Source organism: Glandiceps talaboti, chromosome 14 (assembly GCF_964340395.1).
Source record: "Glandiceps talaboti chromosome 14, keGlaTala1.1, whole genome shotgun sequence".
NCBI classification, from domain to species: domain Eukaryota; kingdom Metazoa; phylum Hemichordata; class Enteropneusta; family Spengelidae; genus Glandiceps; species Glandiceps talaboti.
In genome coordinates this window covers 3,057,634-3,083,408 of record NC_135562.1, presented here as the reverse complement: position 1 = coordinate 3,083,408, position 25,775 = coordinate 3,057,634, and the positions used below count along the sequence as shown (strand labels likewise).

Below are 25,775 nucleotides of genomic sequence, written 5' to 3'. Positions count from 1 at the left end.
GAATATGTACATGTATATGTATTCTCAAGCCCAGTAAGCGTGCTCTTGGGTTGCAAATGAAATGTTTTTACTTCAATCTCCAAATTAATATTGTCATCTACATGTATGATTATGGCTTGAACACAGTCCATAATTTGACTGCGTGAAAAGGTTGTGCACCACACAGCTCACAGAACCATTACACTCCTTTTAGAGGTTCGTCTCTACTCCTGATTGATGTACGTGAATACCACATCTGTAAGCTTAAACTGAACTAATTGGACAAATGGGGTCACGTGCCCATTTTCTTGGAGAATTGTGTTGTTATAGTTAACATTGTTGAAATGATAACGTTGAAAATGGGTTCACTTGCCCATTTTCTTGGAGAATTGTGTTGTTATAGTTAACATTGTTGAAATGGTAACGTTGAAAATCAACAAGGCAGGGTTTAGTAGTTGTTTCATAAGTGATTGATTTGAAAATCAAATGACAGTTTCTAATTCCACGAGTAAAATGTTTGTCGCTCTTGCAAACCAGTTGTCATAGAGTTAAAAGAATTACAAGTTCATGTATTCACAGTTAGGTGATGTTAGTACTGTCTGTAGGAATACAAAAAATATTTATAAATGTGAGTTTATACATTTTATTGCACAAGTTAGTAATCATTACTATTTTTCACCTTGGGTGGGTTACAAAAATATACACTTACAAATACATTATTTAGACCATTATATTATCATATTTATGTCAGTGAATGCATTCAGTGGAATCAAAGTCGTATTATTGCGTTATTACAGCCCGTTCCGAGTTACCACTTACAGGCTCTGTTTTTACAACCACACAGAGACCAATAAAATGCATACTGAGACCGTAATTTCTTGATAGAGAAATCCGTCTATTATGTATCAAATAAACCATACTGCAATTAGGTGCGTCAATTAGTTGGTGTCTGCATTTGCAAGGTGGCACATTATTTTGTAGCATGTGCAGTTTCTTAAATGGTATATTGGAATGGGTTGTAACACATTTGATGACGTCATAGAGGTTTCCTGGACTTTGTATTATATATGACGTCATCGAATTGTTTTAAATGTATTATGCCTGAATGATCGAGTCTTCCGTCTATGATTTATCTTCAATTACCACAATAATGTAATTAGGGGATGAATACAGTGAATTGTGGTGACAGCGATATATAATTATTGACCTCAACTTATTTCATCGGAAATGCTTGTCATTATACAACATATTCAATTATTATTGATCACAACACTTTGATCAAATTATTTTCAACCGAAATGTAATTAGTTAATTTGTATTTAAGAACACAACAATTTGATTAGTCTGTACTTGTCATTACAACATTTTGATTAGTTATTAACCAGAGCAAATTAATTACATGTAGTTATTTTGCATCACATCGAATACTACAACCACAACCACCGCCACTACCATTACTACGACGACGACGACGACCACCACCACCACCACCACAACCACCACCACTACCATTACTACGACGACGACGACCACCACCACCACCCCTCCACCACTACCACCACCACCACCACCACAATGACCACAATGACCACCATCATCACCATAGCTATTACTATGACAACCATCTCTACTACAGGCACATTATATACTTATACAATATCATCGAACCTCAGGGGTTTTAGTGAGAATTTTGCCAATGTGTAACTAATTGGAAGCAAGCTAAAATAATAAAATGGTAGTAAAGCCCAAGGCAGGAAAATAAACTGTGTTGAGATAAATAGACTCAACGTCACAAATTCTATTGATAGAGAAATCATGATAGATATACGTCATACATGAATATGGTTCAAATTAATTAATATGAATGAACTCAATTAGTTTAATTTGGTTTTTGACTTGTTATTAATATATGAGAAGTTTAAATTCATCGCATTAATTACTTTTAATTAATTATTTTTTAATTCATCGCATTAATTACTTTTACTATTTCATGTCAACGAATCTTAATTGACATTCTGGTTTCATTACAACTATTAATTCGACCAACTGTCTGAGTTAGCCTGTCGCAAGCTGTGCTAAAACTGCCTACGAGTGGTGAGTTTGTCTACCTGTCACAGTATTATCTTTCACGCCTTGGTTTACAATTGTCCACAAATTGTTGATAAGACTGGCTAGCTTACTAGACATAGTACATCGCACACACATCCATACAGTAAGCCATCAACGTCACTGAAAACAGTGAACTCAGTGCACGGTTGATGTTCTATGTTCTGCAACAAGCCATGTGTGAGTGTGAAGTGATAGCGAGATTTAATTTGATTAAAATTCTGACTTCATAGTGATTAATGAGGTAGACTTTTTTGTTTTAAACAGAGGATGTCATCATATTAAGTTGTTAGTTTTAGCACGGATTGAAACAGGTAATATTGGATGGTTGAAATAATTGTGCTGTATTATACAATTTGTCCAATTTCTGTCCGAACAAAACGATCATGTGAACTGACGCTTGATTTGTAATCAATGTTTGATTGTGATACAGCTAAAATGATATAGGTTTGGTGTTTCATTGAGACATTACGTTTTTGACACAGAGCTAGACATATTTCAACTCTAGACTAACAATAACAGAGACAATAAACACAGCAGGATCATTTGCCCAATCACACTGAACACTGATAAGCATTGCTATTCTTTCCCAGTGCAGTAAAATCAGGCTTGTAATGAAAACATAACACATGGACTTGATGGTTTTAATGGCCGCATTGTTTATTTTCTAACTGATAATCAACATTTAAACTTGACTACTTCTACATTCCCACTGTGGACGGCACCTATGTACTTATTACTTTTGCATTAGAAGATGTCTGAGGGTGTGGAATAAATGTCATATTGCATGAGTGAAACACTAAGCCTACATCATTTTAGCTGTATCCATTCATTGAAAGCTGAATACGACACATCTGGATATCATATTACGGACTGATACTGTAGATGTCAAAAACATGACGTCTGTTCAAACATGTCTTCATCCTCAGACCAACCTCATACATACGAGATAACTTTAATCCAAATTTAATGATTGGGATCATCATATATCCATGACAACGGGATTTTACGGACCAACCATTTGGCTGAAAATAGAATGCATATTATTTGTCCGTGCCACTAGCGTGATCGTGTCAAATGGGCTTGAAAACAATACATGTGACTGACACAGATATTGCCGAGATCAAAGTCGTGGTAACACATTGTTGTGTTCACAGTGAAAGGGTGTGAGAACCACTGAGCTCAGGTCCAAGTACGAATGTAATGCCGGTAGGTTTGCAAAGTTTCAGAATTTCTTAGAAGACGTCGATGTAGGATATCTTGTAGTCATCAGATATGGTATTGTGTCATCTTGATTTTCTGTCTGAGTGTATTGTGCTGTTAACGACAGGCAATTAGTAAAATTGATACTGAAGTAGTAAAATTAGGGATTTGTATTTCTAACAATACTGACGTATTTGCCTAAGGGTGTCACTAGTACTCAGACTGACTGAGCGTAATCAGGTTGTTTGAAAAGGGGTGATACTTATTAAGTCAACGCTGTATATCCATATCGTTATGTCTTAGTGTTTGATGAAATTAGGAATCTATTCTATTAAAATACAGTGACTCTCAAAGACAGCGATCGAGGACGGTTTTCGAGATCTTCAAGTCTTGAAGAAAATAATACTGAGTCAGTTAGTGTCTTTCCGTTCAATCTCTGACTCGATGAGAGAGGTTTAGATGGATATATGCATAGAGAGATGTTTACTCTCGGAGATTTGTAGAATCGTGGTCTTATTTTTTCAAAAATTAACTTTCTTTGGTGCAGGAATCTGTTGATTCTCAACGTCTAGGCATGATTTATTTTAACCTCTTGTCTGTAAGCCCGGGGTGAGTTCAAGACGTGACCTAAAATTAGAAATGCAAGGTAAACATTTATCCGCATCATGTCATCGACAATATAGTCTTAGTGTACCACTTCATCATGATGTGTGGTCACGCATTGATCGAAAGTGACTAATTGTACTACAGTAATATGTATTTAGAGGTGTCAAGCAAAAAAAGACTATCTTAATGTACTTCGCATGTGCGTATATACTGACAAGACTAGGAAAGTTGGCGATTTCTACATTTGTTGACAGACGCCTCTCTCCCTCTGCCTCTCTCAATTTTTCTGTCTCTCTCTGTCTCTATCTCCCCTCCCTCTCTGTCTGTCTGTATGTATGTCTGTCTGTTTGTCTGTGTCCCGCTGTCTGTCTGTCTGTCTGTCTGTCTGTCTGTCTCCCTCTGTCCATGTCTGTCTGTCTGTCTGTCGGTCTGCCCCCTCCCTCCCTCCCTCCTCTCTCTCTCTCTCTCTCTCTCTCTCTCTCTCTCTCTCTCTCTCTCTCTCTCTCTCTCTCTCTCTCTCATTTGACACGTAAAGCAATAAACAAAGGTGGCTTATTTTGAGTCTAAACGTTAACTGCAATATAATACGTCACGTGTTAAGCGCATGTGCAATGTAATTTGTTGATTTTGACAGTATGAATAATGAAATAGAGAGTCTTACAATTGTTTGTGTACATAATTCAGATCATATTGCTTCATTTCTTGATCCCTGGACTACTGACTGTTTTCCTGATACAATTAGGTGAACGAAATTTGATTTTTTTCAGTAATATTTGTCACATCATATCTTATTGTATTCATTGATTTTTGTGATAATTTTACTTTCAAAGTCATATCAGCCAATTATATCTACATTTTTGTTTATAGAGTCGGTTTATACATACTGACCTATATCAGGCTGAAGGCGTTTACGGATTCGATTTTTACCGTATCATTTGAGTTCAATCTGCGTTCTTTTAGGTGCATGAAGAAGCCCGCTTATAGACACGGAACTTGTCGGATATATCAGTATCGATTTTGTTACGGATTCTCGGCAGTGAATAAATTTGTACAAACTCATCATGATAGTTATTCATTTATATTTCAGAGGAAAACAACGATTCGGAGTCCTCAATAACGAAACTTATTAAGTTAAATATGTGGAAGAAAAAACTGAACGCTACACACGAGTTAACAAGTCTAGATCGTAAAGATGGACAAGTCCAAACGATGGACGTTGACAATGACGGTCAAGAAGTCTGCAGCATTAAGGACAGTCCATTTCGAATATTGAAGGTAAGAGTTTCTTACACTTGAATATTACAATTTAAAACATGTCACCTGGAAATTAATGTCGTCTGAATCGATAACATCTTTTTACTAACATTTAAAAATTGCTACTCTTGGCTTGAAAAAACCTTGCTACATTTCAATCTTTCTTTGAACAAAAACAAATTAATTAAATTTTTTAAATATTTATTTTTATTTAATGCTACATTTTTCATTTGTCTCTAACAAAATCACTTAAATTGCCACAATTCATAGCTTTTCTCATGAACAGCTTACTTTAGAAGGTATCATGTAATAATCGCTCACTTATTCATCCCTCACTTAAATCGGAGTTATATATATATATGTGTGTATATATATATATATATATATATATATATATATATATATATATATATATATATATATATATATATATATATATATATAATTATATATATATTGCTATGCGCACTACAGTACGTACATTCCTTTAAATTGTCATATTCACGGAGGAAGAGGAGTTTGCTTCCCCTCAGAGGTTTACGAATCTACAATTGCGGGAAAGGATAATGTATGACTCTCATATGAACCTGAAATGTAATCATTTAATCACGAATTTAATGAAGTAATTTGGAACTCAGTATTAGAATCTGATTGATAATAAACTCTGGAGAGTAGGCAACAGTTTTCTGTGAAGTCTTGTTGATTTTTTACAATTCTATAAAATATCCTGAGAATAAAAATAATCAGTTTCCATGGTTATGAACATGTTTGTTTATGTGTACGTGACTAAACAGAATATCGCCACGTGACGTGAACCGTGTATTAAAAAGAGCATATGAATATTTCTTTCTTTCTTTTTCTTCACTCGACTTTTTAAAGTTCGCAATCACTTACTCCATTTATCATTTTACATAAAAAGCAGACTTGTGTGTTTTAAATAAATATTTTATTCAAACAAAAGCGGAAAATAAGCCAATTAACATGAAAGACTTATTGATCAAAGATTAATACCTATAGTGATACTTCCCTAGTGATACTTTACCTTTGAAAAGTTATGTCGAGTCATTATTTACGAGTACGTGGTCTAAATGTGGTATGACGTCATCAAAATCAACAACAAAGGGCTTGAGGACTGATAACATCACTTCCTTTACTTTGCATGCTTTGCTGGAGTTACAGATTGAAGTGAAAAGCGCTATGTCACGATGACTTGTACGGTAAATCGAAACTTTGTTGGGAGTGAATATCAATTTACAAATAAGATTACCCTTTTCCTAGTGATTTAGTAGTTTCAAGATCATCAGTCTGTTCATCTGTTTCACTGATAATCTCTTCTCTATCTGTCTGTCTGTCTGTCTGTCTGTCTGTCTGTCTGTCTGTCTGTCTGTCTGTCTGTCTGTTTTCTGTCTGTCTGTCTGTCTGTCTGTCTGTCTGTCTTTTCTGTTTGTTTTATTTGTTTATCTCCTCTCCTCTTCTCTCCTCTTCTCCTCTTCTCTCCTCTGCTCTTCTCTGCTCTTCTCAGCTCTTCTCTTCTCTTCTCTTCTCTTCTCTTCTCTTCTCTTCTCTTCTCTTCTCTTCTCTTCTCTTCTCTTCTCTTCTCTTCTCTTCTCTTCTCTTCTCTTCTCTTCTCTTCTCTGTCCGTCTGTCGCTCCGTTTTGTGTACTGTAAGTTGTACTTAATACACATGACAATTTCATCAATATATTACTTAGTGTAAATGCTCTTTCCTTCATAGAGAATTGAATCGTTAGAATTGTTTGACAATAATATTTGGATTATTTTATATTGATTATAGTGTGACATATTGTTGATGGTAAGTTGACGACACAATATGTTAATTAGCTGATTATGGCGATCTACGTTGTAGTTTATAGGATAAAGCTATTAGAAACGATTCCTATACAATTTTATTAAATTCCGCCTAATGGACGACGGATCAATGAGTTGGCGTTTTTACAAAGTAACTTGACTTACTGTACCACGTGACTCATAAATTGACTTTCGCAATCGTCAACTCAGTGATTTGTTGATATAGGTTCATATATATAGAGACAATATCTGTCATGGACGTTAGCTGACGTATTACCGCTATGTAAGTTTGTGACAGTCGACGATCCGTTACCAAACGTAGTGTGTGGGATATCACGTGTCCATAGTTCAGAGTTAGTCTGGTGTATGTTTTCGCTACGTTGCTGTGTACTTCACCATACTACTAGTAAGACAAGTCGGTGTTTCAAATGAGCGTTCTACAGCGAGTCCGTGAGCTTGTGGTACGGGGAAGTTTTAATATTCGTAGGGATGGCCAACAAGGACATGTACAGTCACAGAGTACACTGCGGGAGGAGGAGAAAAAACACACAACGGACCCGTTACTGACATGCCTCTCGGCAGGTGACCCTGTATCTCGGACTACCCTTCCGAATAACGACACTGATATCATCAAAAAGGGCTCCGATTTCGAGCTGGGTGATTTTGACAACAGGCACATTCATGACGTAAGTCTCAGCTTAATTGACTTACATCAATTGAGATGTTTTCTTCAGTTAGCGTGGTCGGCCTTGTACTGTCGTAGTAAATAAAGTAACACTCACAAAGGGAACTGACTTGTTGGTATCAGATCATATCAGACAGCTAGATATGATATGTACACGAGTCCATGGGTTAAGTACCTTTTAAGTTGCGTCGACAACAAAACGATAAAATTATAATTTACTGGAGTTTCTGTGTGACTGACTGGGATGGGGGTATTTGTGACATGTACATGCATATATATGCGGTGGGGAGCGAATTTAATACTGTCCTGGGACTGTGTTGATCTGTTCCTCTTCAGCTCTTTCAGCTCTCGTCAAAAATTATGATGTAACACAACACAGCATATAATCTATATTTGCCCAAAGTCCATTATATTCTGATCTATCGATCCATATGATTACATATATTCATTTTCGTTGGCCAGTGATGTCAGTAATTAACATCACAATATCATGTTGTCGTATATTGTACAATCTGACATACGTTTTCTCACAGACACTTGAATCAATGGGTATGTATTTGTTTAATGCATGTTAAATTTTCCATACAGATTGTGCATGTGCTGTGCTCATTTCATTCTTTCCCATAACATTTTATGTTCTTATTTAAATATGTAATGAAAAACTGGAAGGTGGAAAATTATAAGTTCAAGGTTAATCGTTCTTAAGTTCATGACAACTTTTAGTTCTGTGTATTATTTAGAACTGTTACCAATACTGTGTGCTCAGCTGTCGAGTTCTGTTTGTTGGGCTGTCAAGTTATATTCTCAACAAGTGTCAAGATGTTTGCAGTCTACAAGCCTTTTCATAGACAGGAATTTTTATGTCTTGCCCTGGACAATGTGACATATTTTGTCCGTTGGTACGAGTTTTACCCTAGTATTGCAACTAAACTATTTTGAGAGTTTCCAACTAGTGTCACAGTTCAGTTACACTAGGTTTTCTGTAATTACAGAATGTTTGCCGGTTATTTCAGTACAACCGCAGTGCTTTACAACTAAAGTTGTTTGGAAGTAGACTACTACACCGTATTGGATAGCCATATAAATGGAATTTACAATCAGAGTCGTAACACGCTGTGTACACACGATATTATTTACTGTAAACTCACATCTAGGAGTCAATTTTCCACTGTCAAAAAGAAAAGTTCCAGGGCATGTGTTCTGTCGATGCCGTAAAGTGGTACAGAAGATTATTTCTCATTCAATATTTCATGGTAGCACAGTGTTTTATCGAAACAATACTTGCTAACTGGTTTCTAAGATAAAGATTAAAGTTTATTTATTTTCATTATTATTTCTGTGCATACAATAGATTGATTTAAAAGCATGGTAAAACAATAAAAATATAGAGTTAAAAACAACAAACTGGTTACAATAATTATAAAAAGGCTAAAATGACAACTTAGTAAAGCACACATGATAATACAGTTTATAATATTGTTTAAACAGATATGTCGTAAGTTCACCTTTAAAAAATTCAACATCAGTGATCAGCTTTAGTTCTCCAGGAACTGAGTTCCATAGCTTTGGTCCACAAATGGAAAGTGCTCTGTCATTTAGTGTATTATATGATCGAGGTACAACAACATTTTGACTACAGTCGTTACGCAAATTGTAACGAGAATTGTTGGTACGTGTAAACAAATCCTGAGGCTTGTGTTATTCCATCATATTTTCTCAAACCCCTTGCGGCATTATTTTGTACTCACTGCAATCTATCAGTCTTTATGACAATCTGACACATTCCACACCACCCCATAATGTTGCTTGAAGAGGATTGAGCGACCTTGGAAGTGGCTATGCTCAATTCGATATATTTAAACTAATTTCACGACTTGTATATTCTTTTTCTTTTTATTCCTGTCAGTTGTTTTTAACCTTCATGTACAGCGCATTGTGATTATTAGCATGGAATCCATGCGAATGGTAGTTTTGAAATCCTTATTTCTCCATAAAAAAATAAAATCAAAATCGAAATCCCCATTCCCTTGGATTCTAGGCTTTGATAAGAAATAAAAATTATGACTTATGATTACTTGCAACGTAGGATGTTGACAACATGGGTCGGGAGACTTCATGCAACAGCGTGGTATTTCAAAGACATGCAGATGTTTCCCCCTATAATCGATTCATCACCAAGGAATTTCACATGAAAAGTCGACCCATGTTTAGGGATTTTTTGCAGTGAAAAAGTGACCTACAGCTATTTGGGCCTGAAGGAATATATATGTATATCTTTATATGGGAATACACCCTCGGGGTGTTGACAAAAATCAAATAAATTTCTTTACAGACAGCTGTTGTCGGATTAATCTGTTTACTGCGTTGTTGAGATACATCGTTAGCTGATCGCGATCGTACCCCTAGCCCTTGATTACGGGCGATAGAAGGCACGATCAGCTATTAACGATGTATCTCAACATAGTGAACAGACTATAGTCGCATTATGTTGTACCAGCAGAGCATGTTGAGGTCATTGGTCAAGGTAAAGAAGACCAGTCACTTGTTCAACGACCCAGTCAATATGTAAAGCAACAAAACAGGTGCACGACTGTATCCTAGAGATTTGAACTTAATAAAAGTCTACTTGAAATTGTAAGATATTTACAAAACATTATCGTATAAAGTCGAGGATAGAATTGGAGACAATAAATCCGTCTACTCGATGTTGAAGTCGTAAATTTTTTCAGTTTCAATAAACTGGCATCGTAAATTTGTATTATGCTATGAATGGGTCTTTACAGCAGGTGCATTCCATGACTGTGTTCCTGCATTTTTGTAATACTATACAAGACAGATTTAGTAAAAGTTTATTGTGTACAGTTTGATGTATTGTACTTTAGTGGATTGGTCATTTTGTGGGTCATTAACTTCAACTCAATTTCATTAGTAGTAATGTATTACAAATGTAGGTCCTGCCCTCGACACTGTCGTAAAACCATCGACCCCCGGTGTCTTTGCGGCAACAGTGCAACACTTGTCGCAGTTATGGAAGAATAAGCTCTGGTGCACTGGCTTGCGAGATTGGTCATAGTCAGAGTTTAGTGTTGCCATGGGACAATGAGTGCATATATTATATGGCAATGTGTGTAGATGTGAACTATACCGACTCACAAAGAAAGCTTGTGGAAAGCAGAACACGGCAAACTAGAGAGAAAAGTACTGACAACTTATTTGATTCCATTAAAATAACACGAGTATACATATATCCGAAGGCCTGATACCACAGGCATCTTTGTATGTTTCCATGGAAATCAGGCTAGTTATCTAATTAATATGGTTAACAAGTCAGGTACAGCCAACGGGCAGATTTGTGGTTTTCATTAATTATATGCTGTTTCAGACCAGAAAATTGTTGTTTTTAATAGAATCAACCCTCCAAAAAAATGTGGGAGGGTGTTCTTATGTCCTCCCACTGGTAATATATATACCCAAGCTTACCCAAGCATCGAGCACTCTATTCTACGAGTTTGATACTATTTACTATATATATATATATATATATATATATATATATATATATATATATATATATATATATATATATATATATATATATATATATATATATATATATATATCGTCATTTATATTTAGAACTTTGATATGATACATTTAGTAATATGATTTGATGCTTGTATTTATGTATTTTTCATAACTTTTTTATCATAAATCTCGTCTCCAATAAATTATGTATTCATCTCTAACGTTAAATAAAACCACTAAACTATAATTAAAACACACTATTTAATTAGTTACCAAGAGGTCCAGGCACTGTTTCAAAATGTCCGGAAAACCATTAGCTAAAGCAAACATCTTTTAAAATCAATAAGCGGGATATATATTATATTCATCGCCGATTCCATTACGAATATATCGATTAATTTGAGTGAACTAGGTTGATGAAGACAGTGTGTGCAATTTTTTATGAGGTTATACATTTATGCTTCAAATCATTCTGATGATATGTCAAAATTAATTCAAAGTGAAATGAGCATTCTGCAATTTACAAATAACGAAGTTGATGACGTCATCATCATTGACATTTTTACTAGTTTAATATGAATGTAAATACACCAAATGTTGATAACCAAACTTGTCATATTACAAACTGTATTATGTTGACTATGTCATATTACAAACTGTATTATGTTGACTCATAATATATTACTGTGAAACCACCTAGAGGTAGTTAATTAAAGAAGGAAAGCATGCTAACCACGGAAACCCACAGGAGGTTGATAGTTTCAATAAATGATGACATTCTGGTCTCAGCACAACAAATATGGCCATAATCATATAGCGTGCTTTCTCATTTCTTGAGACGAGAAAGGGGTGGGGGGGGGGTATGGAGGTCTTCTAGTAGGAATGCAGATTTGATTTCATAATAACAGAGCATTATAAACGTAATGATTCAAATACAGAATTATTTAGATGGAGAGTTACAGTCAGAGCGTGTGTAGCTGGGGTTTTGGTGTGCGGTTATTATCTTAGTTTGTTGATGACTTGATTTCCCTAGTAGTGATCGTGTATCAAATATGAACCATAAATTTATTACTTTATAATTACAACAGTTTGCTTCATCTGAGATCGTGTGTAGAAATAAAAAACGTATTTGTCTAGAAAAGGAAAACACAGCTGTTAAAATTTTGTGTACACAAATACTAATATAAATCACATTGTTTGTATGTACGCTTACTGTCATGGATTACATTTTGATTTGACAGAAACATGGGATTATAGCTAATGCATTTGACCTGAATTAGAGCACTGACATTAACACAGGTTACGAATGACACACTTAGATTAGTAACTAATGAGTACTTAGCTAACTCTATTTCATGATACTGTAAATTACAAATTTGTTAAGATGTTCTTACCAAATGTAAAATGAATTCAACTAATTATTGTTATAATGGTTTTGAAGAAATAACGAATTCAAACGTGTAAAATGCTAATTTATCTGTCCCTAAGTCGCTCCCTTTCCTTGATAACATATTAACTATGGAACCCTACCACCTCAACATCTCAATTCTTTACTCAAATGATAGCATTTCATGGACATGTATTTACAATCTTCTATATATGTAATATCTATGTGCTTTAAGAATAATGTAGATAACTCAACTACACATGCATGGAAAAGGAATTCTAAGGACAGGTCACTTCAAAAATTAGAGAGATAATTGTGAAAGACCTACCATAAGATTAGAGTAATAATAGAAACAACTTGGTATCAATGAGATCAATATACTGCTCCAATTTCGCTACTGGACAAGTGTATTCCCTAGATCTAGAAATGTGAACCATGCTTCTTGACCTATTCTGGTCCGTTTTGCTCTTCCTATAAATGATAATAGAAACGTGAGAACTATGAAAAGTGGTCTATGTGCGGTATTAAAGCCTGGTGGCAGCGTGACCAAGCAATGTAAACAGCTTGTTGGTGTAAGTTTGTGTATGAAGCATGAGTGCAATCAGAACGATCTTTTACTGTCAGTTTTAATTATGCAATTCATACACATGGAAGTATTCGTGTGGATATATAGCGAGGCTTTTACGGTGAAAAGGTGTTATACGTTACTATAATTTCTAACAAATCAACACGTTTTCTCGTTCAAGATGACAAACTAGTAGGAATATTATGATTGAGTACTGTAGATTGTATGTACTTTATAGATACCTTTGGTTGGTTTAACATTGTCTTCTGTCATGGTGATATTATTGCATTTACACATCAACAGCTGTGGTTTGCATTAAAATCATTTATATACACCTTACAAAGCATATATACAACTTATATCAAGTGTCAATACAATGTAGCAATTGTTGAATAGGTAATAACTTATGAACATGTCAAAATACACCTGTTGCTAGGTAGCATGTGATGAGTTACGGCTTGCAATGTAAAACCCTGCATTATAAAACGCAAATTCTACTCTGAGTCAAGTGGTTTGTGTTGTTTAAACTTGATTTGATTCTGTCTCTTTTTTCTAGCTATCATGGCTGTCTATCGCAATAATTGCCCTATGACTTTGTATCTTCCTTTATCAAGGCAGTGTTCCCGGTGTCCTGCTTGCCATGTCTGTTTGTCTGTGTTTGTTTGTGTTTGTGTGTTTGTGTGTGTGTGTGTGTGTGTGTGTGTGTGTGTGTGTGTGCGCGCGTGTGTGTGTGTGTCTGTCTGTCTGTCTGTCTGTCTGTCTGTCTGTCTGCCTGCCTGCCTGCCTGTCTGTCTGTCTGTCTGTCTGTCTGTCTGTCTGTCTCTCTCTCTCTCTGTCTCTCTCTCTCTCTGTCTGTCTGTCTCTCTCTCTCTCTCTCTCTCTCTCTCTCTCTCTCTCTCTCTCTCTCTCTCTCTCTCTCTCTCTCTCTCTCTCTCTCTCTCTCTCTCTCTCTCTCTCTCTCTCTCTCTCTCTCTAGATCTCTCTCGCATTTCCAAACATAGCAAATTAGCGTTTTTCTCACATTTCTATCTGCATATCTTTAATATGACCATTCATCTTGGCAATTATCTGCCACTGCACACTTAAGCTTCCATTAAACTGACAGTTTACAGGTAACCAAAATATTGCTCTTGTATGCTTTAGGAATTGTAGCGGAGCAAACAATCAAGCTTTAGATATTCTCAACTCTAAGGCATATGTTTTTATTGTCAAATTTATCGTCAGACCTATAATCTTGATATATATGTCTCGCTTGCCAATACTTATAAGAAAGATTAACCCGTAACCATTACATTAATTCTGGAAATAGCTCTATGTTACATATACTTTGCGGCAACTACTGGTACGTTTCCAATTTCCATTTAGGAATTCTGTACTGAAGGGCAAACATTGTCAATTATTTATTTATGACCAAGACTATATTTCTGATGACATTTCTGTTAAGAGCTTTTTAGCCATTACTTACAGGATACGTTAACCCCATAAAATACTTATGGAAATAGATCTGTGTTGATTTGTGTCCGCACGTACAATTTCACTTAACAAATGTTACATTCAAATGATTGCAATGTATTTCTTCCAATTTCACAGGTTGCTGCAGCGGGAAATTTAGATGAATTTAGACGAATATACAAGAAACATCCGGAGAGGTTAAATATCGAAGACAGTAAAGGAGCACGTGCTATTCATCATGCAGCAGGTCGAAACAAGGTCAACATTATTGAATTTATACTTGAACATAAAGAAGGTCAGTTGATAATAAGAGATGCCTTGTTTTTTCGTGTTATTTGTCTGTCATGTGTCTTTTTCCACCTGTATTGATTTACAGTACATCGATCAACTAGGGTAAACATACAATATGAGGTGTCATGTGACATGTATTATAACATATGTCATGTAAATTAAAATATTGCAATTTTGATGTCACTTTATTCAAGAAAAAGAAAGCTTAATGTTTAATAGAAGTGCAATGTCAGGTAATATTAAAATCACAAAAACTGAAAGAAAACATCCTCTGGCTCGACATCAATCTAACTAAATCTGCCATATTTTACTAATATCTGGTTCAACAAAAATCTTATCAACATTGTTGCATTTTCTAGTCTGGCCTAACAATAGTCTTACCAACAGTGCTACATTTTATCGACTGGCGGGACAAAAATCTTACCAACAGTACGTAGTGCTACATTTTATCGTCTGGCGTGACAAACATCTTACAAACAGTACTACATTTTATCATCTGGCCCAACTAAAATAGTAATATTTGTTGAACCAGACGGTACAATGTATCATTGTTAGTTCGATTTTTTGTCCCACCTGACGACTAGACGGTATGGTGATTGTAACTGGAAAATCAAAATGTCCCCGTGTAATGTTTTTGAATAGAGAAGAAAGTGGACTAAATATATATCGTTCATTGCCCTTCGAAATGGCGTACAGATCGTTAGTGAATATTAATGATCTAATTTGTACGTTGTATATTATCGTTCTGTAGCATAATTGCCTAGCGGGTGACGTAAAAGGTTGCTTTAAATAATAGTTTGTTGTAGTTAATTGATATTGCTGTGTGATGTAGAGACGTCTATGTTAATTGATATTGCTGTGTGATGTAGAGACGTTTATGTTAATTGATATTGCTGTGTGATGTAGAGACGTTTATGTTAATTGATAGATGTTTGTAAACTATCATTACTCTGGAATACGGCCACGTGACAATATTAATCTCAGAAGTAAAACTGTTTTGAACAAAATCGTACTCTAAATGAGATTACAAATATTAATTACCTCATTTCCATAATACAAAATGTAATGAGAACATTGTGTCAAAGTTGTCGCGCATGACACAGAAGATTTTTCAAATTCCGAAATAAGTAGTAGTAGAAACTGACAGCATGCTGTCATACACGATCAGTCTGTGTATGTACATGATGACAAATGACATAACGCCGTACATAGGAAATATACAATTGTTAAAAGACGTATGTTTAATTGGTTTCACTCATCACATATTTTCTAAGATATGTCTTCACACAAGATAAATGACACCATATGCGTTATTGATATAACATAACATTTTTATTCAATTTATGACATATCGTACAATACCCGTGTAACTAATTAATAATACATACTATACTATGTATACACAGCGTTCATTAATTACAAAAATATGACGTCATGATAACATAAACGTCAACATCATACAAGACGTTTTAATGGAACTCTCATTAATTTACAATACCTCAAACGTCAGTTTTTAATATTTCAAATATCATTTTCTAAAAGCTCAAAAGTCAGCAATGAATAGCTCAGAAATCGGTTGTAATATATCGCCTTTGATTAGCCTAAATGTGACAGTTTATATAGTCAGTTAAAAGTGATCTAAATTGTCAACTATAATGGAAATATAGAGTCCATTATCTACAACAAAACAGTATTTTTTCATAAAACCCAAAAGATCAATATAAATTGGTAATATAGTACAAAGGATGACACTAATGAAGAAACCTTTGAATAGTTGATGAGTGATAGGCCTTGTAAGTCCATTAGTCATAATAGACTTGTGTTACCTATATCAATCTATTGATGGTACGTTGTCAACGATACTGAGTCTCTACGACTTATCATTTCATTACACGGCTTTGTCTCTATTTTTTATATCCCTCTATGGACTCGGAGTCTAAAAGTTAATTAATTTGGAAATCAACTAACGCCTTTCAACAATAAATGGTGACTTTAAGAGATTGTGTGAATTAGGTCAGGACAATTTATGTGTACATGTACATGTAGGTGTTTGACAGTAACATCAATAATTCAAGTTGAGATGTCCTGTGCTTTGCTCTTATTTCATATTTAGACGTACTTGTATTTAGATGAATAACGATTTAAAAGGAAAGTAATTTAGCACTACTTGTATACCAAAATATTACTACCCCTCAATATATCCATTCGTCTCTCTGTTCTATCTATCTATCTATCTATCTATCTATCTATCTATCTATCTATCTATCTATCTATCTATCTATCTATCTATCTATCTATCTATCCATCCATCCATCCATCCATCCATCCATCCATCCATCCATCCATCCATCCATCCATCCATCCATCCATCCATCCATCCATCCATCCATCCATCTATCTATCTATCTATCTATCTATCTATCTATCTATCTATCTATCTGCCTGCCTGCCTGCCTGCCTGCCTGCCTGTCTGTCTGTCTGTCTGTTGCGAGAGGCGACTAAATTTCTTTATTCGAAAACTTCCTACCCATAGCTTTTGAAAACTGAAGCATATACAGAGTTTTGTCAATTTATTTGAAAGTTTTCAAACTAACTCTCCCAAGTGATTATGTCATATATATATATATATATATATATATATATATATATATATATATATATATATATATATATATATATATATATATATATATATATATATATATATATATATATATATATATATATATATATATATATATATATATATATATATTGGCGTCAATATTTACTATCGATAAATATTCTGTTCCGCAAATGTTGACTTTGCAGTAAATAATACACATTAAGTCTTTACTGATACACTTTTACTCCTTGCTTTATTTCATAACGTATTAGATATCAATGTTATAGACAGTAATGGTGATACACCTTTACACTGGGCAGCAGAGAAGGACCGAGTTAAAGCCATCGATTTCCTGATTGAAAACGGGGCAGATACATCCATACTTAATTATCGTAACCATTCACCGTTACATGTGGCAGTTGAAACTTCTAATGTGGATTCTGTGGAGGTAGGGTAATATACAAAATAACGTTGTATACTTACAACACTGTAGTGAAATGTAATTATTTGTACATAGTTGGCCTTCAGTTTTAATATAAATCAGATATTTAAGTCAAATTTATTTATATATTTTTCAAAACATATCCTTTTATGAATGAATAACTCAATGTGTGTGTGTGAGTGTGTTTATGTTTGTTTGTTTGTTTGTTTGTTTGTTTGTTTGTTTGTGTGTGTGTGTGAGTGTGTGTGTGTGTGTGTGTGTGCGTGTTTGTGTGTGGGTGAATGAGTGTAGGTGGGTGGTTGGGTGGGTGGGTGGGTGAGTGAGTGAGTGAGTGAGTGAGTGAGTGAGTGAGTGAGTGAGTGAGTGAGCGAGCGAACGAGCGAGCTAGTAGTCAAATATAAGGGGATGAAATAAAACGCGTATTATTCTCAGTACTAAGGGCTTATAGCAATAGTATAACAGCACAGTACCGATTGATCCAAATACCATGTGATTATACCCATTGTCAAACCATTCAGCGGAATCACCCAACATATTGCAAATCAAGCGTTACAGCCACAATTCCTTAGCTTACCAATACATTACAATTAATTCACTCCGTAAATTTGATAAAATACCTCACACGTACTTAATGTCATTTTTTAGGCTTTCTGCAAGCACCCGGATGTTGACATCGACGTCAAAGGTGACCTCGGTCAGACGCCTCTTCATTATTGTGCTATTAAAGATAACATACTAATTGCTACAAAACTGGTAGGTTACTATGACAACAATGGTGAGTTATTTATGTCTGAATCGGAGCAAATTATGAACAACGTGAAGAGTTTAAAAATATGATGTAATTTGACTGGGAAATCTTTCAGTATTCTTCAGTCATATTATGTTATCTATGAGAAATGTACAAACAACATTATTATCTCCATAATTGGACACTTTTCTTCCTTCAGCCAAGGAAAATAGGAGTTACCCAGGGGGCCTCGTTACTACCAGTCGTCGTGAAAATACCCCTAGCTCACGAGTATTTCGTAATTTATGAAAATCAGGAATCAAATAATGGTGATGTTCAACAGTTTTTCTCACATTTGAACTTCAGAGACTCAATTCAATGACCCAGACGGGCGTTGTCATGACATAGAACGACTGGGTATAAATTCCATATTTTCTTCGTTCGAATGCGTTCAACTTTGATTGAGTGACATATAAAATTGGGTAAACAACTAACGTGAAGTCGTAGATGGCAACACTGATACTAAAATGATGTATTTAGCAGACAAAAACTAAAACCACAAACGACGTGTCATCTGCCAGAACGACAGGGGCTTTATATAGAGATGCGTTTTGACATTTTATTAATTTTTTAGACAGTCCATGTTAACTTCCATGTTTACCTGACGTTAAATGGAATTCCTATTTCTTATTTATTGAAGACTGAATTCAAACCAAGACTGTGTGCCAGAGATAGCAATGGACTGTCTCCTATACACTGCGCCGCCACCAATGCCTCGGCAAAAGTACTGAAAGTATTGCTTGATGAAGGTAAGATCCTTTATTTTCAAGTTAAAGCACGCGCACACACATGCGTGTATGTACGTACCCGTGCCCCCAATGCACACACATTTTATTTATTTGAGAAATATTATGATGTTTGCGAAACACTTTTCAAATTCGCTCTCTCAAAATTAATTTCAACACGACATTAGTAGAATTGGACATTACTCTTAAGGTATTAGTTATCTAATGACTTTGATCTTCTACATATACTTTCAGTGGAGAAGCTGGGTTACACCAGAGACCTGGTGTTAAATTTTGTAGACAAGGAACGCAATGCTGCCATCCATGCAGCCGTCAATGGTGGTGACAGAGATGCTGTCAAACTGTGTCTTGAAAATGGTGCAAGGATAGATGTACAGCAGGTAGAGTATGGATCCAGCTAGATAGTTCAGTGATTGTGTGCTGGTGGTTTAATATACAAAATATTAAAGAATATTAAAGAATCAACAATACCTTTATTAACAGAGAAATTGTTTTTGCCAGAACAGTTGTTTGAAACACCAGTTCATCTGGTATACTGGTAGCCAGCTTTTCTTACTCTTTACTGAGACCACCTTTAGCGATTCTAAAATAGTCCTAACTACCACATTTGACAACATTCTCTATATCCTCAGACCTACCACACTACGCGTACGTCAGTCTGTCAAGCATGTAGACATATTCTGTCTACTCCAGTTTATATCACATGTTGACGTCATTATCTCTCTCTCTTTAGACCGACCACTCTACACCTGTCCATCTAGCATGTTCACAAGGCTCTCTAGATATGATAAAAATGATGTTTAGTCTACAAGATAAAGAAAGAACAACTCTTCATGTGACTGACGTGGAGCACATGACACCACTGCACAAGTAAGATTTTATAACTTTCTCTCTCGAATTACTGATATTTCGGAATGCTTTCACTGTTTCGAATACTTGTTTTTGTACGTATGTTTCCCCTATTTTTTGCATTTTATTAAGTTTTTCTAGTGTCTAAGTGTATTCCACCCAGTCTACCGTTGTCAGCATTGTGTTCGATTATCAATCACTCAATCACTCAATCACTCAATCAATCAATCAATCAATCAATCAATCAATCAATCAATCAATCAATCAATCAATCAATCAATCAACCAACCAACCAACCAACCATCCAACCAACCAATCAACCAACCAACCAACCAACCAACCAATCAACCAATCAATCATGCAGCCAGTCAAACAATGTCCGTCCGTCTTTCTGTCTTTCTGTCTTTCTGTCTGTCTGTCTGTCTGTCTGTCTGTCTGTCTGTCTGTCTGTCTGCCTGGCCTGCTTGGCTGTCCGTCCTCCCATTTGTATGTCTGTTTTACTAATGTATTCACTGTAATGCATTTAAAACCTGTTCAGGCCAATGTATAATGAAGTCAATAATTCAGAAATATTGACCACTACCTATAGGCCTATCGTCAGATTATTTCACTTTGTTGTTTCATTGGTGTTTGTCTACATTTTCAAATAATTTAACTAGTAGCATATTCTTCTATTTCAAATGGATTTTAAAGAATATAATTAAATGAATGAATGACATTTTTATTACTAGGGCAGCAATGTTTGACCACCCTCATGTTGTTGACTTCTTAATTGCCGAGGTAAATATCTATTGTTTCTTTTTGTAAATATTTTAATTCCTTTAAAGTGCAATTCAGATGTCAAATTTGATGAGATGTTTATAAACTTCTTCGTCCTCTATATTTCATATGCGAGTTATACTTTGTAGTCCGACAATCTATCATTTCAAAAAATAATGCACATATAAAATTTTTATTCAAAACATTAGATTTTGTGGTGTCACCTGTGGGCCACCGTAACATATATTCTCTTACTTGCATACTGTTTATTAGATTATTGTGAACTTCGTATATACCTGTGTATCGTGGACTTAGGGTGTACTATCAGAGCGTATCAATGTTATGGAAAAGTGTGGCTTTGATCGTAAGGACACGAGACAAGCCACTCTTCTGTACAAACTGCTGATAACTGTGCTATATTCTTGCATAAAGTTTTATACTTTTCACATAAACAACTTGATTGAATAGATTTGCAAGAAACATAAACTTGAACAATCATATCAGTATTTTTGTTCGTTCAACCAAACCCACATGATATTACTATTGATATTAAAACATAACGCTAGATTAAGACCTTGTAATAACTTCGCTAGCTTGTGGCACAGTAAATGTTTTTTCCGAGTTTGACATTTTCTCTTCGTTTCTCCCAAGGGGTCTGATATCGATGCTTTAGATAAGAACCTTCGTACACCGTTACTATTGGCAACGACAAGAGGAGGGTGGAAATGTGTAGAGGTGTTGCTAGAGAAGGGTGCTAATTATAGACTTAGAGACAACTCTAAGAGGAACATACTACACTTGGCCATTATATGTGGTGGCAGCATGGTCTACTTTGGAGATACATTCTTTCAGGTATCAACTTAGTATGTATGTATGCATGTATGTATGTATGTATGTATGTATGTATGTATGTATGTATGTATGTATGTATGTATGTATGTAATAGTATGTATGTATGCATGCATGCATGCATGCATGTATGTATGTATATATGGACGGACGGACGGACGGACGGACGTACGTACGTATGTATGTATGTATGTATGTATAATAATGCCCTGACTTGTACATCTCTCCATAATATCTACAGAAGGCAGATACTATTGAGTTGTTGAACGAGAAAGACATACGTGGCTGCACTCCATTACATTATGCATCCAGAGAAGGCAACATCAAGTCCTTACAAGGTCTGCTGGAACTTGGGGCCAAAATAAATGCTAAAAACGAAAGCAAACAGTCTCCATTACATTTTGCTGCTCGGTATGAGAACAATTATATTTAATCTAATATGTCAGACTTTGCAAAGTTCATATTCGTGGCTTGGTATAACATGACATGGAAAAATGAATCATAAAAATCGTTGTTCCTAAAATTATGTAAATGCTAGTATACGTCATGCATACTATTAATCAACATAGGCTCTTAATGATATTCCAAGATGGCGATTGACCCGGGGTCAAAGTAGGTCAAAGTAGGAGACTTCAACAACTACACTTACATCATAGTAAAGATGTACATAATTTCAGCGATATTGGCAAGTGAAATTGATATTTCAATTTCTCGTCTTCGAAGTTCAGGAACCTAAACTTGCATAATTAACTTACAGGTATGGTCGTTTCCAAACTTGCCGTCGACTTCTCGATAGTTCAATGGGTCCACATATTATAAATGACACAGATGGTGAAGGAATGACTGCTTTACACCTTGCAGCTTACAACGGTCAAGTTAAAGTTGTACGTTATCTGATGAGAAAGGGAGCTTTGCTACACCGGTAAGATAGCTTTGCAGACAACATCGGTAACTTAGCTATAGTTTCAGATATTGTAATGATTAAAGTCCAGACTATTCCCCGTTTAGACGACCATTTAACCCACTGTGTTATGAACCTACGGAAGCCTATCTACTACCCTACTAATAATTATGTAATATATCAGCTGTTACAGAGAGAAAAACGATCGATGAGCCCAAATAAAATCGATACAAATGTAAAACCAAAAAAAGTTGTTTTCACAACTGTAAAATTATGTTCTCCGGGTGCACCTGCTATTTCATATAGTTTTCTTATCTTAAACCTAATAAGGAACACATTTTTCTTAACCATTAACTATCCATTAACGTGTTTCATTTTCTCTTACAAATGTTTTTTGATGTTGTGAAATGTATTAACGGGGACAGATTTATAAAGCTAATATTTCGTGTCATGCTCTAACGTTATTATTCTTATATATTGGTAACTCCTTAAGTTAGAAAAGTGAAAATTGTGACTTAGTTCATACACTGATTCAGTATTGGTTATGTTCTATAGTGATCACAATGGTAGGACGCCCCTTCACTTAGCGGCAATGGGTGGATACACCAATACCATGATGCTGCTACTTGGGACGCATGCACATCTTCTGGACCAAGTTGATGACGAAGGAGTAAGTACGAAGTTAGTACTATTGCAAAGAATCGCGCAAGTCGACAGGGTTTCCCTAACTTTATTTCCAATGAACTAATTTATTACATTGTGTGCCTTCATATGTCTTGTGTGAGATGGCCATGTGAGTGTATAGTTTAACTTTTGCTATGATTGATGCAAGCTATAATTGATACGATACACCTTTTGAGTTCAAAGTGTCTCTAACATGTCGCTGAGAGCACTAGTTCTGTTGCCAAATAAGTAGATCAGCGATTTGATGAGATTTGGAAACATACAATGCTAATATAGCACTGTAATAAACCACTGCAGTTTATCAGGTCTGCAACAGGACTGCAATGCAGCCCTGCTGCATGACTATGATATGTCAACCCTGCCATGCATATGCCTGTGGATTTCAAGCTTGTCTTGGATGTTGCACCAAAACCTCTTTCTTTCTGTGTTATCTGATCGTTGTCTTTTTTGTTCTATCAGAATACCGCCATTCACTTGGCATCAAAGGAAAGCCATGCTAACGCCGTTACCTATCTCCTAAACCAAGAAGCCCAGATGATTACGAACAAAGAACAATGGGGTCCTTTAGATTTTGGCATTCAAATGGAGAACAAAGACGTTGCCATGGCATTTGTAATGCACGACAGGTTTGTATATATTGATTTATTGTAATGATAATATCCAGATAGTTCGTTCGAAAACTGCCCTAAACAAAAAGGAAAAGTGACAAATTCCAAAAAGGTATATAGCTATTTTTACGTCTTTAGAGTTGTGATTTCATGAATTCATATTGCTCATTAAACATACATGTTAGGACTTTATATTGCATGTTTTAAAGACATACACCTTTAAAATACCACGTACTTACATGCACGATCGATCATGCACATGGTTATATACTTGTGTTTACACACTGTGACGTCCCAGAAAAGTCATTTAGCTAATCCGAATTATTATACAGTTACATTCATAAATTTGGCATATTTGCCAAGAGTAATAATGTTATGAATGAAAGAAAGAGAGAGGGAGAGAGAGAGAGAGAGAGAGAGAGAGAGAGAGAGAGAGAGAGAGAGAGAGAGAGAGAGAGAGAGAGAGAGAGAGAGAGAGAGATTCTTATAATTATCATAAATGTTACTATAATTGCAAACAATGATCAATGTTGCTTCAGAGTTTGGCATTCGAATTAATCTATCTAACTCTGTTTGACTCTTCAGATGGCAAGAGATAATGAGTATAGATACAGCGTTAGGCTGTCCTATGTTGGGATTGATAGAACATTTACCAGAAGTAGCCTCGGTAAGTCATGACATTTTTAAGGTATTGCTGCACATGATGTTGTAACTGTAGACACGTTTAATGATTACACGTGCAGACGATGTTCATTTCCCTTCTTAATCTTCCATAGGTTATCATAGTGTATTGTTGTAATTAGCTTACAATCATTATTGGAAACAAGTACTATCAAGACACACTGAACATATCTTCTGAGACACTAGAAAGTTGATAGCATTTGTATTGATCTGTGCATAGAGACAGGTAGTGAGTCCTTGAACATATTACATGACAATACAAAACATAGTAGTATAGTATATTTCGTTGACTCTACATTTCGCTTAAAATAAATACACAAACAACAGATAGAAAGTACACATATAACTCTATTCAAATGTTCTCCTATCTACGGATGTTACTTGGCCTTGCCTTTGTTCCACTATTTTTATTGTAAGTAAAACTCTATGTTTCGTACCTTTTCTTTTAGACCGTTCTAGATCGTTGTCAGACAACATCATGTTTGGACTCAAAGAGCAAGCATTATTCGGTAAGATATATCCGTGACAAACTGTGGCCACTCCTGTAAACTGACAAAAACTAAAGACACGATTTACACATTTGTTCTTTGTGATTTTTATTTTGAAGAATACTACTGAGAGCTGTGTTTTGGTAAATTCAGAGATACATTGGACGCATTTTGTCACGGTTTGATAGTGGTACAGCTAAAAAATAATGGAGTGTATTGCACATATTTATTAGAAAAACATAAAGTCTCACTCACTCACTCACTCACTTACTCACTCACTCACTCACTCACTCACTCACTCACTCACTCACTCACTCACTCACTCACTCACTCACTCACTCACTCACTCACTCACTCACTCACTCACTCACTCACAGACGGACGGACGGACTGACTGACTGACTGACTGACTGACTGACTGACTGACACACTTCCACTACCACTACCTTCCCATTAAATCTTCATAAACATCCCTGTCATCAACGCATTTACTAACTCTCCATTCATACATATA

General features: G+C 35.4%; 1 protein-coding gene across 1 annotated transcript in view; it reads left to right on the top strand.

Moving 5' to 3' along the window:
- Nucleotides 1-5,031: 5,031 nt before the first annotated feature.
- LOC144445814 (transient receptor potential cation channel subfamily A member 1-like) overlaps nucleotides 5,032-25,775 on the top strand; it is a 28,350-nt gene continuing 7,606 nt past the window's right edge. The window contains exons 1-15 of the mRNA XM_078135454.1: nucleotides 5,032-5,169; nucleotides 14,710-14,866; nucleotides 17,740-17,915; nucleotides 18,555-18,662; nucleotides 19,337-19,445; nucleotides 19,677-19,822; nucleotides 20,176-20,312; nucleotides 21,023-21,071; nucleotides 21,702-21,902; nucleotides 22,159-22,310; nucleotides 22,657-22,821; nucleotides 23,356-23,470; nucleotides 23,944-24,110; nucleotides 24,678-24,759; nucleotides 25,223-25,282. Of these exons, the coding sequence (XP_077991580.1) occupies nucleotides 5,032-5,169; nucleotides 14,710-14,866; nucleotides 17,740-17,915; nucleotides 18,555-18,662; nucleotides 19,337-19,445; nucleotides 19,677-19,822; nucleotides 20,176-20,312; nucleotides 21,023-21,071; nucleotides 21,702-21,902; nucleotides 22,159-22,310; nucleotides 22,657-22,821; nucleotides 23,356-23,470; nucleotides 23,944-24,110; nucleotides 24,678-24,759; nucleotides 25,223-25,282 (1,962 nt within the window). The remainder of the gene's footprint in view (nucleotides 5,170-14,709; nucleotides 14,867-17,739; nucleotides 17,916-18,554; nucleotides 18,663-19,336; nucleotides 19,446-19,676; nucleotides 19,823-20,175; nucleotides 20,313-21,022; nucleotides 21,072-21,701; nucleotides 21,903-22,158; nucleotides 22,311-22,656; nucleotides 22,822-23,355; nucleotides 23,471-23,943; nucleotides 24,111-24,677; nucleotides 24,760-25,222; nucleotides 25,283-25,775) is intronic.